Below are 16,848 nucleotides of genomic sequence, written 5' to 3' on the forward strand. Positions count from 1 at the left end.
TCACATCAGTTTGGTTTAGCAAACCAGCACAGGCATCTGTCTGGCCCTGACGAGATGCAGACTGCGGCCGTCGGCGCAACTGCGCCGGCTGAGACAAGGCAATGATAGGGACCAGGGGCTTCAGGCAAGCAGGACGGAGCTCTGCTGGCTCCTGTTACCAATTCAGGGCTTTCTTTTAATGGTCAGCGATAGGGCAGAGGTGTTTATAGAAGGAGGTGTCCAAAAGGTTTCACAAAAGTCAAGGAGAGCAGCGGAAGCTTTGCAGTGGGGCTGCAATGAGCAGTGGTGCCGAGGTCGCACCAGCTCCCACCAGAGCTCCAAAAACCTCGCGGCAGAGCCCCAGCAGTGGCTGGGGGGTCCCTGGCCCCCTGGGACATGAGATTTTGGGGTTAACTAAAGAAAAAGGTGCGTGTGCTTCTTCAGAGGGCAACTTTTCACCTCCCTGAGACAGTCCCAGAGGACACTGAAGCTGGACAGGATGAGCTTGGGTGAAAGTCCTGGTGACTGGGGAACAGAAAAAATGAGCTCAAACAGGCCTTTTTTACTGGTTTTTGCTGGGAAAGGGGGATGTGACCATGGGGAACGGAGCCATCCAGAGCCAGCCCATGCACGATGGCTCTGCAGCCCCCCCAGAAAGCCTCCCCCGGCGTGGTGCCCGTTTTGCCTTGCAGAAGGCAGAGAGGCCGCTTCCCTTATCTGACCCAGCCACGGACGTTTTGCTTTTCCAGAACAACATCCAAGCCCTGCAAAAGCCTCCGAGCTGTTGGCCACCGGGACACCTCGAGCTGCCAGCGATGTGACGCTGGTTGACACCAGCCGGGCGCCGAGCAGCAGCTGTTTTCTGGCTGCCCCCACCCCGCACACCGCTCCCCCCGGCAGCAGGAGCAGAGCCCTCCCGGCAGGGTCATCCCCTGCCCCAACCCCACACACATCCACGAGCCCCTCTCCAGCCTCCCTGCCCTGCTGCAAGCTGCAATTGCGCTGCTTTCCTGGGACAGAGAGGTGCTGCCAGCTCCGTTAAATCCCGCAGAGGCTCAGGGCGCACCAAACCTCTCCCTGCTTTACCGGGGATTTACCTCCTTTGGGGCAGCACAGCCTCATGTTTTTTTTTCCCCACTCGAAGGCAGGATTTCTCCGAATGCCCCAGAGCGAGCAGCTCTCTGCCTGCAGCCCAGGGCCCCGCGGTGAGCTGTGCTTTCCAGGCACTCTCTTCCTTCCCCAGCAGCCTCGCGTCCTGGCACCATCCCCACTGTACAGCTCGTCCCTCGCCACCCACCCGCACATTCCTCCCCCTCGCAGCGAGGCCCGTGGATCAATAAGGATCTTTGCGAGGCTCCCCCCGGGGAGGAGGATGTTTTGGCTGGGAAATATCGATGGGAAGCGAGGAGAAAAGTAAGCCCAGAGGGAGCCGGGCACCTGCCAAGCTCGCTAAATATCTCCAGGCTCCTCGGCAGACCTGGGCGTGCTGCTGGAGCCGGGCACGGAGCAGCAGGCGATGGGCGGGCAGGGTTCCTCCTTCTCAAGCCCTGCAGGAGGAAATGCTTCGACAAAAAGCCAAAGCTGGAGCATGCAGAAACAGGGACCTGGGGCTGCACCAGTGCCAACTTCCCCCCAGCTTTGCAGGACCCCCAGGGGCTCTGCACCCCCAGCTGATGCGTAGCAGGGAGTGCTGCGAGCTCCCGTGTCCCCAGCCAGGGTCACCCAGCACACACACACACCCTGTGCCCCCCCAGGAGCCTCGCTGGAGACCCTCCATCCCCGTTAGGTGGGCACAGTCTGCAGAAACGCCAGCTTGGCATCTCTCTCCTGCCAAGCTGAAGACAAATTCCTGCTGTCACAGTGGCTCTTTGGTAGGCAATTTATTTACCTTGGATGCCGCAGCCTTATCGTTCATGGAAATGTTTATCCTAAATATTTAATAGCAGGGCTGCATAAACGGAGGCTTCCTGGGGAAGAAGCCCAGGCTGCAGCGGGGGCAGGCATAACGTCCCTTCCCTTGGTACTGCAAAAGTTAAAGATACTTTCTCGCTTCTCCCCAAGAATCACATCCTCAGCACCTCAAAATCAGAGATTTTTTAATCTGGCCAGAGGCCTCTTCATCACTTCCTGATGAGAAACGCAGGAGACCTAACAACAGCCCTTTTAAAAACAACATCCCCGATTCCACTAACTCGTTAAACAGAGAGAGCCTGAAAAGTGCCAACACTCCTATGAGAAAAGACGGGAGGGAGAGAGAGAGAGAGAGAGAGAGGGAGGAAAGAAAAAGCAGGTTATTTATAACGCCAGGCAGCATTAGGGTCTCTTCAGTCTCTCCTGCAAACTGTCTGCTGCTAGGTCACTCCCCAAAAAACCTGCCGAGCCCGTGACCTGCAAGCACAATATTTGGTCTGGGATCTAGGGCGGGCACCAGCCTTTGCAAACCGGGCGCCGCACTCACATGCTGCTTGACACACGGGCGATCCCGCAGCAGAGCAGCGAGGCTTTGGAAAGGAGGTTCTCAGCTTGGTAAGTCCATCTCCATATTTATTACGATTTTTTTTTTTTTTCGAGGCTTGATTTCCATAGCCCTGCCGTGGAAGGCGGGCGGCTGCCCCTTGGAGCAGATGCCAGCGACACGGGTGGCACGGCGCGGGCGCCAGCGCTGGCGAGCCACGGCGGCCGGGTGCCCTCTCCCGCTCCCGTGGCTCCTGCCCTGGCTGCAGCTCCCCAGACACCTGCATCGGGACCCCTGCACCCACCGCCTTCGACACCCGGGCACGTGCAGCGCCTGCTCGCAGCCCCCTGTGGCTTTGCTGCCTCCTCCTCTGCTTGGTTCGTGCCCCTGGTGCCCCTTGCTCCAAGCCCTGCTCCTTCCCTGGGTGGCCTGATGGGACCCGCAGCCTCCAGCACAGAAGCGTGGAGGCTGGGAGATTGCACGGATAACGTGGCTGGCACGTGCAGATGCCACCCAAAAGTGGGGCTGAACCCACTGGGGAGGGGAAAGAGACCAAACGAGGCAGGGTGGATGCTGAGGACAGGCTCAGGGGCTGGTGGCACACTGAAGGGGGCACTGAGAAAGGAGGAGGAAGCCCCGGATTTGATCCTGCCCTATACAGAGGGACCCCAGGAAGAGGCGGCAGCCCCAGCACGGAGCAGACGGCTCTGTTTCACCAGGCAGCGTGCCCTGGAGTGGGAGGAAGGAGGAGAAGAAGCTCGCCTGCAACTGCCAAGCTCCTGCTGCACACGCAGCATCCCAAAGGACCACGGCTGCCCTGTCCCTCGGCTGCAAAGAGAAAGCAGGAGCTGTGCCTGCCTTCCTCGGTCTCAGCCCCCATTTTCTTCCAGCACTAGCTGCCTGCCAGCGTGCCTTGGTGGTGGGGCAGCCACTGCCCCGAGCACAACTGTGCCCTCTTTGTCTGCTGGGCTCTGCGGGTGAGAAATCCCCTCCTCGCTGCTGGGTGTGCCAGGCTGGGGACGAGCGACTTGCCACCCCCTCGGGAGCACGGTTTGGGTGGGTAGGAGGGCACGGACCCCCGGGGCTGAAATCTGGGCACAGCCAGCTCCACCACAGCAGCACCACAGGGGCTGGCTGACAGCCCCCAGCAGCTTCCAGTGGGGTCAGGAGGAGGAAGCAGCAGCGAACCCCAGCATTTTTCCCCTTTTCCCAGCTGTGCCCCAAGGGTGCAGACCCAGCGAGGTTTCCCGTTTGCTCCGTGGCAGCAGCAGGGCTGGCGGCAGCCCCGCGCTCCCGGCCACGTGTACAGCAGGCAGGAGCCTCCGCTGAGCTCCCCCTCCGAGCAGCACGGCCCGGACTGTTTCCTGGAGGCATTTCAAGCCGCCGCGCTCGCGGGTTGCTCTGCGTGCTGGCATGGCCACGAGGCTCGGGGAAGGGAAGGACGAGAGGCCGTCGCTGGCGTCCTCGTCCTGCCAGCACAGCGCCCTGGGGCGGTGCTGCAAAGCCCACGCGAAGCCAAAGGGGCTCCGGGGGGTGCTCGAGTGGTGCTGAGCATCCAGCCCCACTCTCTGCTGGCCTCCAGCCCCAGGCAGATTGGATCTCATAAACAGGGCAGGCAGTTTTTGGGGATGGTCCCACTCTCCTGTGTCATGCTGGGGGGACAGCAGGTGACAGCCCTTCCCCAGCAGGGGAGATCTCAGCTCCGAAGCGCTTTCCACTTCAGAATAAGCCAGACCTTGTTTACCAGGATTTCCATCAGTCCCGAGCATCCTGCGTGGTGGTGGGGGCAGGGGGAGCTGGATGAAACCCACGGCGACTCGTGTCGCCAGCGAGTGCAGTAAAAATAGCGAGAACATAGAGCTGCCTCCAAACCCATCCCGAGCTCCGTCAGCCCACGGGGTGGGATCGTGGGGGTGGGACGCGGTCCTTCTCCTGCCTTGGGGGAACCCAGACCCTTTGGGGCAGAGCTGTGGCCTTGCACAAACCCCAGTAAACGCCCCCCATCCCCGTCCCCTGCCCAGCTGCAGCAGAAATAGCGATAGGAAAGATTGGGTGAGCAGAGAGGCCCTGGAAGAGGCGTGAGATGAAAGCCACGGGTCTTTTTGTAGGATTCCCTCAGGTCCCCATGCTCGCCCGGCCCTGCTGCCAGGTGACACCAGGCCGTGCCCACGTCCCTACCCCTCTCAGTTCCCTTCAGGGAGCATCAATTCTGCCCCCAGCCCCTGCCCTGCTCCTGATTGTGCCTCTGGTTCCCCCCCAGGTCCCCCCAGCACCCGCACCATGCGCTGGGCCACGGTCGTGCTCATCGCCGCGCTCTGCGGGGCCTCGCTGGGCCAGTACAACGAGGAGGAGGACCTGGCATGGTTGCAGTACTACATGAGGCAGTCCCGCATGTCCTCCTACAACTACATGCCCTACTACGAGGATGAGAACAGCCCCTACGTTTACTCCTACCTCCCGGCTCCCGACACGGAGGCAGAGCCAGGCCCCGAGCCTCAGCAGGCCCCTTCCTGGCAGTGTCCCCAGGAGTGTGACTGTCCCCCCAACTTCTCCTCGGCCATGTACTGCGACACCCGCAACCTGAGGTACCTGCCCTTCGTGCCCACCCGCATGAAGTACGTCTACTTCCAGAACAACCAGATCACCGCCATCCAGGAGGGGGCCTTCGACAACGCCACGGAGCTCGAGTGGCTGGCGCTGCACAACAACCAGATCACCAGCGAGAAGATGGGCAAGAGGGTCTTCGCCAAGCTGAGGAACCTGGAGAGGCTGTACATGAACAACAACAACCTGACCAAGATGCCCAGCCCCCTGCCCCGCTCCCTGAGAGAGCTCCACTTGTCCTACAACCAGATCTCCAAGGTGCCCTCCAACGCTCTGGAGGGCCTGGAGAACCTCACGGCCCTGTACCTCAGCCACAACTACATTTTTGAGATGGGCGCTTCCCTCAAAGGGCTCAAGTCCTTGATCCTGGCTGATCTGAGCTACAACCACCTCAGGAAGGTCCCCGACGGGCTCCCAATGGCCCTGGAACAGCTCTACCTGGAGTACAACCACATCAACGCCATCCCCGATGACTATTTCAAGGTCTCCCCCAAGCTGCTCTACGTGAGGATGTCCCACAACAGCCTGACGAACCAAGGGCTCTCCACCAACACCTTCAACAGCAGCAGCATCCTGGAGCTGGACCTCTCGTACAACAGGCTCCAGAAGATCCCCCGGGTCAGCACCCACCTGGAGAACCTCTACCTCCAGGGGAACCAAATCAACGGTGAGCAGGAGCGCGGCGGTGCTGGGGAGGCAGAACCCGTGGTAGGGGGTTGAGCAGGAGAGGGGAATTCGGGGGATTTCTGGCCTCCCAGGTGGTCCTCGATGAGGTAGGAAAGGGGGTTGGTTGTAGTGCTGGCTCTGAGCGCTCCTTCATGGTGCATAAATTCACAGCTCTGGTCCCATCGAGCATTTAGCCCGAGCATCTTTGGGCTGCAGATGCCAGAAACCAGCTGGGGTTTCTGAAACCAGGGACAGTGCAGGGAAAAAGGGACCAGGGACAAACCCTGCGGTGCTCAGCAGCCTGCAGCACTCAGGGCCAGAGCATCTCCTCCCATCCCCTCCTGCCCCGAAATCTCCATCTGCAGCTCTCCCCAGTCCAACACCCTCTGCTTTATTCTCCAACCCCTCATGAGCTGCAGGCAGCGTGGCTCCAGTCCTTGCCATATCCCAGAGCTGGCCCTGATGCCCCCCAGCCCTCCCTCCCCAGCCCCTGGAAGCCCCCAGCCCCCAACCAGAGCCCCTCGCTGCCTGCAGCTGCTGGCCACGTCCTGGCCAGGACCGGGGCAGACAGGAGCTCTTAGTTATTAGAGAGCCTTCTGCCAGGACTAAAATCCGCTCCATTTAATACACAAATAAATAAAAGGAACAGATTGTTCCGGGGATGCTGTTTATAAAGAAAAAAAAAAAAAAAAAAAAAAAAAAGAGAGAGAGAGAGAGGGAAAAAAAAAAAAAAAAAAAAAAAAAAAAAGAGAGAGAAAAAAACCTGCATCTCTTGGAAAAATCCACCCTGGCCCCTGTCACCTGCCAGCCCCCAGGGCAGGATGACCCTGGAGAAGTGCTGAAGCCCCCGAGCTGGGGAGGTGCTGTGCCGCAGTCGGCTGTTGTAGGGGAAAGAACCCCGCACCGAGGGACCGACAGAGACACGAAAACAAGAGCAGACTCCCAAATGTTTGCTTTCCAAACGTGTAGCTGTTAATATCTGCCCACAAATGCCATGAAACCACCGCGGAGCCAGCCGGGCTCGACTGCAGAGCTGCTCCAGCTGAAGGTTTTGCTGCTGAGCTTTGCAGCAGCCCTGGGAGCCCCCCCAGAAGCCCTCCGGTGGGGGGCGAGGTGCCCGCAGCACCCCCCTGCACCCCTGGGTGCTGCGCAGCCTCTGGGGAGATGCTGCTGCCCTCTCGGGGCTGGCCGCCCCCTCCTGCCACCCAAATCACCCCCTGCCTCTGCCCCAAAGATGCTAAAATGGAGCCAAAGAGCCCAGAGCGACCCAAATCAGCTGGGGAACTGGGGCTGGGCGCCCCACAGCACCCCAGTGCACCCCAGTGCCTTCCCCAGCAGCTCCCAGCCCGGAGCTTTGCTGCCCTCTAGTCGGTCGCTGCTCTCCCAAATCCGGCACCAAAAATCAGGATTTGCTCCAAACCCAGGCAGGGCCTGGCAGCAGCGGGGGGCAGAGGAAAGGAGAGGGGACAAGGACGGGGACAGGAACAGGGATGTGTCCCCCCCCCAGACACGCTGCCTGGGTGGTCCTGGTCCCCAGCGGTGCCCTGGGGGGGTCCGGATGCTGCAGCTCGTGGAGCTGATGAAACCCAACAGCAATTCCCGCTGCAGGGCGATGCTTCCCAGCTGCCACCACCCCGTGCTTTTTTTCCTACCTGCACTCCAGCCACGCTGGGCAAAGCCCCAGCTCCAGAGCTCTGAGCACACCCAGGCTGCTCCTGACTGCGGCCAGAAGCATCAACAGCTCCTCCAGAAGGATGTAGAGCCTGCTTCGGCAGGAATAATTGGGAATTTAGGGGCACTTGCATAATTTCCCTACCCATCCCAGCATGGGCTCAGTGCCCCCGGACCCATTGTGGGACCACGTCCCCCTGACATCTCTGGGTCTCCTTCTCCCCGCAGAGTTCTCCATCAGCAGCTTCTGCACCGTGGTGGACGTGATGAATTACTCCCGGCTCCAGGTCCTGCGGCTGGACGGCAACGAGATCAAGCGCAACGCGGTGCCCCCCGACGCCCCGCTGTGCCTGCGGCGTGCCACCATCATCGAGATCTAGCCTGGTCGTCAAACCCCCCTCCCCGTGGTCCTCAGGACTTTGCTCCCCCATCCCTGGGGGGATGCTCACTCCCCATTTTAATGCAGCTTGACGGTTTGACTTGGCTTCTGCAATAGTGCAATAAGGGTGCTCCAAGCCCACAGGATCCGTTGTGGGCTGGATCTGTTCAGCCCCAAATGTTCCCCTTTCCCCCTTCCCAGCTCTCTGGCCACGCAGGGTGGGAGAGGTCCCAGCACGAATCCCACCATGGCCATGCCCCAGCATCCACGGGAGGGAAGGGGGAGAGCTCGTCCCATCTCCAAAACCCAGCCCCATTTGGGGGGTTCAGGTGTGGGTCCTGCAGAACCAGCCCAGGTAACGGGGCTCACCTTGGGCCAGGCTTTGGTGGTCCCTGAGAGCTGCACGGGTAAAAGGTTAAAGGTGCTCTGGCTGCCAGCATCCCTCTCTTTAGGACGGGGAAGGGTAAATCCACTCTTTCCCCTTGTTCTTTCCCCTCTTTCCCCCCAGCCTCCTGCCCCAGGTATAAAGCTCATCGGGGAGAAACCCCGAAAATTCCTGCTGCTGCTGAGCTCAGAGAGAAACCCTCCCAACCCCTGCTTTGGGCCAGGACCGGGGCTGAGGGACGGGCACCTCACAGCACCAGCACCCCACAGAGCTCGGGGTCATGCCAGAAGCCAGCCCCTCGCCCCCACTGCCCCCTCCCTGGGCACAGGCACCGGGTGCTGCAGCCAGAGGCACCCGGGCTCACATTCAGCTGTAGCATGAGGGCAGCTGGGGCTGATATAGGGTCTGCAGGGGGCACACAGCCCCCATCCCACAAATCTGCCCAAATCACCTGCTTTCTACACGCCCCTTGCCCACAGGTGCCCCAGATTACCGCTGTAACACGGGCCCAAGGCAGGAGAGGTGCCAGGGCCAGGCAGGATCCACCTGGGTTTACCACGGGAGGGATTTTGCTGCTCGTAAAACCCCAGGACCTAACCCCAAAAGCTCATCCATGCCTGCAGGGTCCATCCTGGTGTGAATCAATACGGTGTGCCCGGCTCTCTCCTGCCCGTTGGTGTGACTCAGAGCTCTCCCCCGCCCCACTAATTGGGGTCTCTCATTAAAAACAATCTAGCAGCACCACATCCACCGGTCAGCAGCACGTCCCCGTTCACCGAGAGCCAAAACACCCCCTTGGTTCCTTGGACGGCTGAGTTTGAGAACCAAAGGGGCAGCTGAGCTTTGGAGATGACCTGCAAAGCTGATTAGGTCGTCCCGACCCTCTGCATTTAAACTGCATGCTAACACTATAGAAACAAAAACCCAAAAAAAAACCTGTACTAGCACCGACGCATGAACTGTAGGTATCATACCGGCCAATAAAGCCCTTTCTGTAACTGCACCCAACGTGTCTGAGGGATCCCAAAACGCAGGTAGAGGCCGAGGGCTGAGTGTCTGGGCTGCTCTGAGCATCCCCTCCTGCAGACCAGACCTCCCCGCAGCCATAACCCGGGCTGGATTTGCCGTCTGGTGGCTGCTCCAGACACTGCATGTGTGGCCGCTGCCTTCCCCGTGCCACGGAGCTGCCGCCCCAACACTCCGCGTGTGGGGTTCGTGTAAAAATATAGGGGAAAAAAAAACAGGCTGAAAGCTGCCAGCTAGGGGAAGGATGAGAAAGGACGGCGGTGCTGCTGGCGCGGTGCTGCTGGTCGTATTTTGGGTGCTTTCATGTCCTCCAGCATTCAGCCTTGCTTGTTTTTAACAGCCAAGCTGGAAAATGCTGAAAAAATAATCATATGGGAAGGAGTTTTGGAGAGCTGGGGTGCACAGAAAGGGCCTCCTGCTCCAGGAAAGGTTTTTGCAGAAGCCAGATGAGGGCAGAGGCACAAAGACCCCGCTCCAGCCCCTTCCCCATCCTTGGCCACATCCCGGAGCCCCATAGGGACGTGCATGTCCCCACGTCCCCATCGCCACCTCCTGCAGCCTGCTGAGGTCCCTGAGGCTGCTGGTGTTGCCCATCACACGTGGCCACGGCTTTTCTCCCCCTCCCCATGCCCCCCAGCAGTGAGGTTTGGGAACTGACCTGCACCCAGGGGTCCTGGCAATGGGGTTTGGGAACCACCCTGCCCCCAGGGGTGCCCACCCTAGGAGCAAAGCGCATCTCTTGGGTGAGAGCTGGGGCAAAGCCAGCTCGGCGCAGGGGACCAAGGGGAGGACCTGGCCCTGCTGGGACCCCAAAAGCATCCCCCCAAGGGTGCTTCACCCCCCGCGGCTGCAGTTGCCGCTTTCCACCAGCTGGGGGCCGGGGGCTGCCTCCCGGGAGGGGGGAGGCGAAAGGGAGAGGGGCTGCGCCTTCCTTTCTCCCCCTCCCCAAAAAAAGGAGGAGACCCCATTGGTCCTGCGAGCCCTGAGCGCCCAATCGCTGCCCTGTTGCTGTGTAGGGGAGGGCAGGGTGGGGGCTTCATCCCCTTCCTCCTCCTCCTCTTCCTCCTCCTCCTCCTGTTGCTGGGAGGGGAGGGGTCCGGGGGGCCCCCCAGCAGCCCGTGTCCCACTATGGGGGAGGAGGAGGAGGATGCCGGAGTGTGGGGCTTTGTCCGGACCCACCCTGGAGTCAACAGGAGGGGAAGCCCCAAACCAACCGCACGCAGCCCCCCGGCCCCCCAGGGCTGTGCCCCACAGCCTCTGTGGGGTCACCTCTGCGCCAGACCCTAAAAACCAGCAGGGCGCCCTGTGAGGACAGCAGGGTTCCTCCAGAGCTCCCCTAAAACCCCTCTCATTCCAGCACCCCACCCCCTTCCCAGGCTCTCCTCCCCGATCCTCTTCCCCTCCCCATTTTTCTGCTCTCCCCCCCGAAGCCTCCCTCGGCTCCAGCGCTCCCAGCACCGCTCCGGGAGGGGCAGGATTTGTGCCTGAAAACAACCCCCCAAAAACCTCTCCTCTGGGGAGAAGAAACGAGTGAGGGGCGGCTTCAACCTGAGGCCAGCACCGACACTGGGGGCTTGGGGGGGGGGGACAGAGCCCCCCGGGGACGTGAGCGCCGCGCACGGCGCCATCGGTGTGTCCCCGGGACGTGCACCCGGCGGCATCCTGTCCTTCAGCACTTCCCTTTGCTCAATTCTCCCCAGCCTTAACCTAAAACCTTTATTGTTCTCGGGCTAGGTTGGGACCGGGACCGTCTGAATGTTCTGCTTTCTCCCCGAGGCCACGGCCCCATTTTTTTTGCTCCGACGTGCGCTCGCTCGCCCGCTGGATGGTGCCGAGGACAAAAGGAACCCCGTGGCCGGGGCTGGGCAGGGCTGGCCACAAATGTTCCCCCTGCACCTGGCTGGCTGCAGACGTGCTCGCGACGTGCCGAGCAATAAAAGTTGATTATTAATAAGCCGCTTGGATCTGGGCCGCGGCAGCTGCGACATTGCTGGGAAGAGATAAGAAAAGAGCCGAGGCAGCGGGAACGCGCGCCGGGGGTGTGGGGACGGACCCGGCACCGCTCGAGGTCCCATTTCCCAGAGGAGCAGACTGAGGCCTGGGGGAAACACGAAGCTTCTCAGCCCTCGCAGCTCCACGCCAGGAGTTAAACAGAGCCTGGGATTCGGGGGATCGGGATTTAGGGGGCTCGGGGAGGCCAGAGGAAACGGTGGGACTCGGTCCGAACACTTTGGGGGCCATCGGAGAGCCGAGTGCCCCCCTGTGCTGCAGACCTGGCACCCGTCCGCCCCGCACGTCCCCAGCAGTGTTTGGGCAGGGGGGTGAAGGACGGGCAGGAAATTCCCAATCTGTTCGGCTCCCATTCTTGCCTCCCCTTTTGTTTCACTCGCCATCTGTCCCGCAGCCCCGCGCGCCCCGCGCTCCCGCTGCACGTGCCGTAAATATCAAGACGGGCTTTGTCTCCGCTTCAAAAGGACCCCGAGCCACAGCCAGCAGCGCCTGGCAGCCTCAAAAGTGCAGGGGGCTGGCATGGCCAGGGGGCTCGGCGGTCCCACTGCCTCCCTTGCTGAGCTTTTTTTTTGTAGGGTCGGGGTTTGGGGAGCGCAGGCTCAGCCTTGCTCCGCTCGCTGGGTGTTTGTGACATCCCGAAATGGAGCCACGGCCCCTGGTAAGCACCCAGGGGGGAATTTTGGGGTGCAAACTCCAGCTGTTCCCCCCGCAGAGCCACCCCCAGTGGCTGGGGGGGACACACACACACACCAGCCCTCGCTCCTCGGGGAGCAGCAGCCGCTGTCCCAGCCTGGCTGCAGCCTTTTCAGCCAGAACAAAGCCCCAAAGCAGTCAGCAAGGGCAGCTGCTCCGCTTCAGCCCCGTCCTTCCCCTTCTCTGTTTTATCTGGTGCTATAATAGACGTAAACTCCCTGGTAAAAGGGCATTGTCAGAGGGAAAAGGGGCCTCGCCCTTCGTCTGGCAGCTGGGAGCAGGGGGACGGTGCAGGGCTTAGGGACATTGTTGCCCGTGGCCCGTTCCCATAACACAGCTCCCGGCGGTCCCCCACGGGGGAACCTCTCTCATCCAGCAGAGGCTGGGACGCAGATCCAGCATCTCCCTTAAATCCCCATCCCTCAAAAATTGTACACCTTGACCCGATCCAGGCTCTGCACAGGGTGGAGAGCCCAAGGGAGGTGACAGTCCCCTCTTAGGGCCAGCCTGGCACCGTGTCCCCCAACCTGGTCCTTCCCGGTGTCTCCTGGGCAGCACCCATCTGCCTGGGGGAACCCGGGCTGCTCCTTGCACCTTGTGCCAGGGGTCAGATGCTGTTGCTGACCCCTGGACGTGGCACGAGCAGAGCAAAGCGAGGAGCTGAAGGCTCTGAACGAAGCCCAGGCAGCCCGGAGAGGTTCACACACCCGGCTGAGGCTCGCCCCGGGCGCTGCGCTCCCGTCCCAGACGCTGACACCGCTCCAGGAGGAAGCACAAAATGCCCCAGGGCAGCGAGCGCCGCTCCCGGCTGCTCCCACAGCCCTGCCTGCGCCCTGCCCTCGCCTTGCTGCTGCTGCCAGGGCACAGCATCCTTTGGGGACAAGGGCACGGTGTCCTTTGGGAATTGGGGTACAGCATCCCACCGGGACAGGGGGCACGGCATCCCCAGGGACAGGGGCGCAGCATCCCTTGGGATCAAAATCACAGCATCCTTTGGGGACAGGGACACCCTTGGGGATAGGGACACAGCGTCCCTGGGGGGTTACAGGGCACTGATGCTGCTCGGGGGACACACAGCCTCCTGTCCCCAAGGTTTGTGCCCCGCTGCCATCAGATGCCACCAGCAGCGCGGTGCCGGGATGCCCCCAGGGTGCAGGGGGAGGACGGAGGGGTTCTGGTTGCCCAATGCTGACAGACTCCTGAAAAAAAAAAAACAGTAATTACTATTATAATATTTAAGAAGAATCGTATGCAAATCCCCCCGGCGAGCTGAGCGAGCTCTGCCCTGACCTGCGCGGCGCGGGGAGGCCTCTTTTTCTCCCCGGCTCTCTCAAACCCTTGGCTGGGAAACAAAAGGTGCAAAGTTTAGTGGTGCATGAAAGGAGAAACAAAACCCAGCCCCAGCCGCGGCCCCCCCACCGCCCCAGCAGACAGATGGCAACAGTTGTCCCCGCGCACCAGTTGCTCGCCGCCGCCAACAAGCCCCTTTTATCCCCCAACAGGTCGTAAATGAGAGCCCCGGAGCCGGGCAGCAGCCGCGGAGGGGCCCGGATGGGGACAGGGATGGGGACGGGGACAGCTCTCCCCGTGGGATGCGCAGAGGGAGAACAAAAAAGCAGCTGAAAGCAGCTCCTTGCCCCCTGCCCATCTGTCTGGACCTCGGGAGCCTCTCCCCAGGGGACGCAGCATGGGGGTGGCTGGGGGGAGTGAGCCCCTGGGACCCTGAGCCCCTCGGTGGCACCGTGGGAGCAGGGAGATGTGGGGTCCCACTGCGTTTGGAGCCTTGTGGGGCCAAGGCAGGTTGTCCTGTGGGGTTGTCCCATCCCCAGTAGGGGCGTGCCCTCTCCAGACCCCACTTTTGTGCCATTTGAGGCGTTCACCTCAAAGGGGGACCACCTTTGGGGGCCGTGCCAATGCCCCGCGTGCCAAGGGACGTGCTCAGGGCACGATTTTGGGGCACCAGCAGCAGATTCCTTCCCCCTTTGTGCAAGGAACGGCCCCATCCCCTCTCTCTCCCTGCTGTAATTTTTAATAAACCGGAGTTCTGTGCGGGACCTGCTCTGCGCCTCTGCGCTGGAGCGAGAGGGAGCGGAGATGGGGCTCAGCCCCGAGCTTTGTGCTCCTTCAGGGGGAAGGTTTTTGGGGTAAGTCAGCACAAAGCAACGCTGCAACCTGCCCCGGCTGCTCTTGGAGCCCCTCCAAGCCCAGCGAGCCGCGAGGGCGGAGATGTGAGCACCGAGACGGGCGCTGCGCCCCGTGGGGGGAGGCGAGTGGGTGTGCGGCGGCCGCGACGCGCTCGCGTCTGCCAGTGACCTTTGTGGGAAGGAGTTTTTTTTTTTTTTCCATGTCTCGGTTCAGTTTTTAGCGAGGGTTGGAAAGGCAGAGGTGGGTGTTCTCCTTCATGCTGGTGTGCGTGGGGCTGTCGGGGATGTCCAAGAGCAGAGCCAGGAAGGGTCGGGGCTGCGGGGAGCTCATGAGCGGGTCCCTCTGCTCTCCGGAGAGGCAGAGGACGGTCTGTCGGGATGAAGAGCAGGTGAGGATCGCAGTCCCCAGCCAGAAATCTCTCCGCCAGCCTTGCGGGAGACGAAACCAGCAGCCTGTGCGCAAAACAAGTCCTAGGGACCCCTGCCTGCACCCCGAGTTTGCCAAGGGCGGCGATGCCGCAGCCCTGCCGCCCCGCTGCCACCCAGAGCGCCGTGGGCTTGGCGCAGCACCAACCCCTGCAAAGCCCACAAACCACCTTCCCGTTGCTGGGCCACGTGGTTGCAAACTTTCTACAGCTCCGGCAGATCCTGGGAAGATCATTTGGGTTCTAGCAGCACCCCGCAGGCAGCGGTGTGCCCCGCAGCTTGTGCCTTCCCCTCCCAACCCCGAGGCTGGGGCAGGGCAGCGAGCTGCCGGCTGCTTCGCCCCAGATACAGGCGAGCGTGGCTGCACCCACACGAGTGCCTGATTGGCCTCAGCTGAGCCAAATGAGCCGGTCCCGACCCGAAATAGTCGGTCCCAACCCGGTGCCTTCGCCCTGCTGGCAAACAAAGGGCAGGAAGCACCTGGCGGAGGCCGAGCCCTGCGTGAGCCACGGGAGGAGGCTCGGCGGCGCCCGGTTTCATTTCTGCTGATGTTGCTTTTCTGATAACCCAGAGCTGAGAAATGCCCAACTGCTGCTGGAGGGGCCCTGGGAAAGAGCCAAACAAATGCACCCGCACAAAAAAACAACCATGTTTTGATGTGAATTGAGCGAGATCTCTGCGTGGACCTGCGGAGATCCTGCCCTGTGGTGGTCGCTGCCTTCGGGTCAGGGCATTTCCAGAGGCTGATTTGGGCTTTGCACAAAGGGTGTTCCTCCAGCAGACAGCCCCCCGCGCCCCCAGCTCCCTGGAGGACGGGCAGATGGTGCTGCAGCTGCACACACACACGCCTGGGCAGCCTGGCACGGCGAGCAGGGGCACAGCATGGCGCTGGGGACAGGATATGAAAACCCTTTTCACTCCCCGTAGGCAGCAAAAGCTCGACCCGGCACTGCCCACGGAGGGATTTTGGGGGGGGAGACTCATTTCCAGGTGGGTGTCACCTCGTGGGGACTCAGCCTTCCCCCTGGTTGCAGGAGGTGCCAGCAGGGCCAAAGGGCTGTGATCTCGCCGAGGCCACGTCAGGGACGCGTGCTCGTTTGTGCATCACGCCGATCTCTGATTACAGGGGCACGATCTGACCCAGGTTCCTTGAGCCAGGCACTTCCCTGTCCTCCCAGAAACACCCAAATGAAAAAAAAAAAATAATAATAATAACAATCCCAGCAGAAATCCAGCAAAAAGCAGGGCAGAACTGCAGCAGGCGGGAGGTGGGCAGAGGTGGGTGCGTTTTTCTTTATTTTCCATTTTTTCTGGAGCTGCTCCAGGCACGCAGGGGAGCACCTGGGTCCCTGGGGTACAGCACAGCCATGCCCAGAGCTGGTCCTGGGACGTGCTCGGCACCCTCGTGATGGGCAAACAGGCTGAGGGCTAAGACCCAGCCCCAAAAAGCTTGGAAAGGTTTGGGGGGGACCTGGTTTCTCGCAGCGTGTAGCGCCAGGTATCGCGATCCCAGCAGAAGGAACCCGGCAAACAAAATAAAAATAGCAGATGAGTCAGCTATCCAAAGCCTGGCGGGGGGGTCTGGTTGCTGTGCCACGGAGCTGACTCCTCGCTAAACGCTGCCCTGCGTAAGAGCCGTATTTTTATCCTGGCTACTGGTGGCTCGAAGTTTCGAGGATCTCAGCTCTGCTGGCCCAGCCTTCGCGGTTACGGCCCCAAAAATGGGCTGGGGTGCACCGGTTGGGGCAAGGACCGTGCTGGCCCAAACAGGGGCTGTGGCAAGCTGGCCCGGGCAAGCCAGGCAGGGTCTGGCCACCATCAGCTGACTGCAGGAAGCCTTTGAACCTGCGTGACTGCCGGGCTAATCAGCGGCCGAGCGGGACGCCCATTCCTCCCTAACAGCCGGGTTTCACAAGCAGCAGCAATTTTGGGCGTGTTTCTGGAAACTAATGACGGGATGAGTTGAACAAGGAGTGGCTTTGACACGGCCCCAGCAGCAGCCCGCAAATTGTTTTTCCTCCTGGAGGAGGCCCCGGCGTGATAAAAGCAGGAGGGGAGGGGGTGGCAGGTGCCCACCCTCAGCAGCAGCTCCTCTCCGGGAAGCCCTCGGCCCTGGGAGCATTTGGGGTTTGGGGCCAGGACCCCACAGGCTTCAATCCAAGCCCTCCTGGGCTTTACAGAAACATTCGGGACCAAAGCAAGCACCCACGTGAGCTGATTTTGTGAATTTTTGGTGAAATAAGGTCGGCCTGAAGCTGCGCAGGGAGGTGGGGGTAAGGACACGGGGTGGACGCCCCCGTCACAGCTCCCTGCTGCAGTCAGCACAGCAAAACAGGATCTGTCCTGAATCAGCCCCGGCTGCCTTTGCTGTGACTGTCCCCAACATTTTGATCCTCTGATTTTGTGCCCT

General features: G+C 61.2%; 1 protein-coding gene across 1 annotated transcript; it reads left to right on the forward strand.

Moving 5' to 3' along the window:
- The first annotated feature begins 2,157 nt into the window (after positions 1–2,157).
- FMOD (fibromodulin) lies at positions 2,158–9,142 on the forward strand. Its single transcript, XM_068659962.1, has 3 exons — positions 2,158–2,505; positions 4,695–5,705; positions 7,604–9,142. The coding sequence occupies exons 2-3, from the start codon at positions 4,715–4,717 to the stop codon at positions 7,753–7,755; spliced, it is 1,143 nt and encodes a 380-aa protein (XP_068516063.1). The 5' UTR covers positions 2,158–2,505; positions 4,695–4,714; the 3' UTR covers positions 7,756–9,142.
- The last annotated feature ends 7,706 nt before the right edge of the window (positions 9,143–16,848 follow it).

Source organism: Anas acuta, chromosome 24, assembly GCF_963932015.1.
Source record: "Anas acuta chromosome 24, bAnaAcu1.1, whole genome shotgun sequence".
Lineage (NCBI taxonomy): Eukaryota > Metazoa > Chordata > Aves > Anseriformes > Anatidae > Anas > Anas acuta.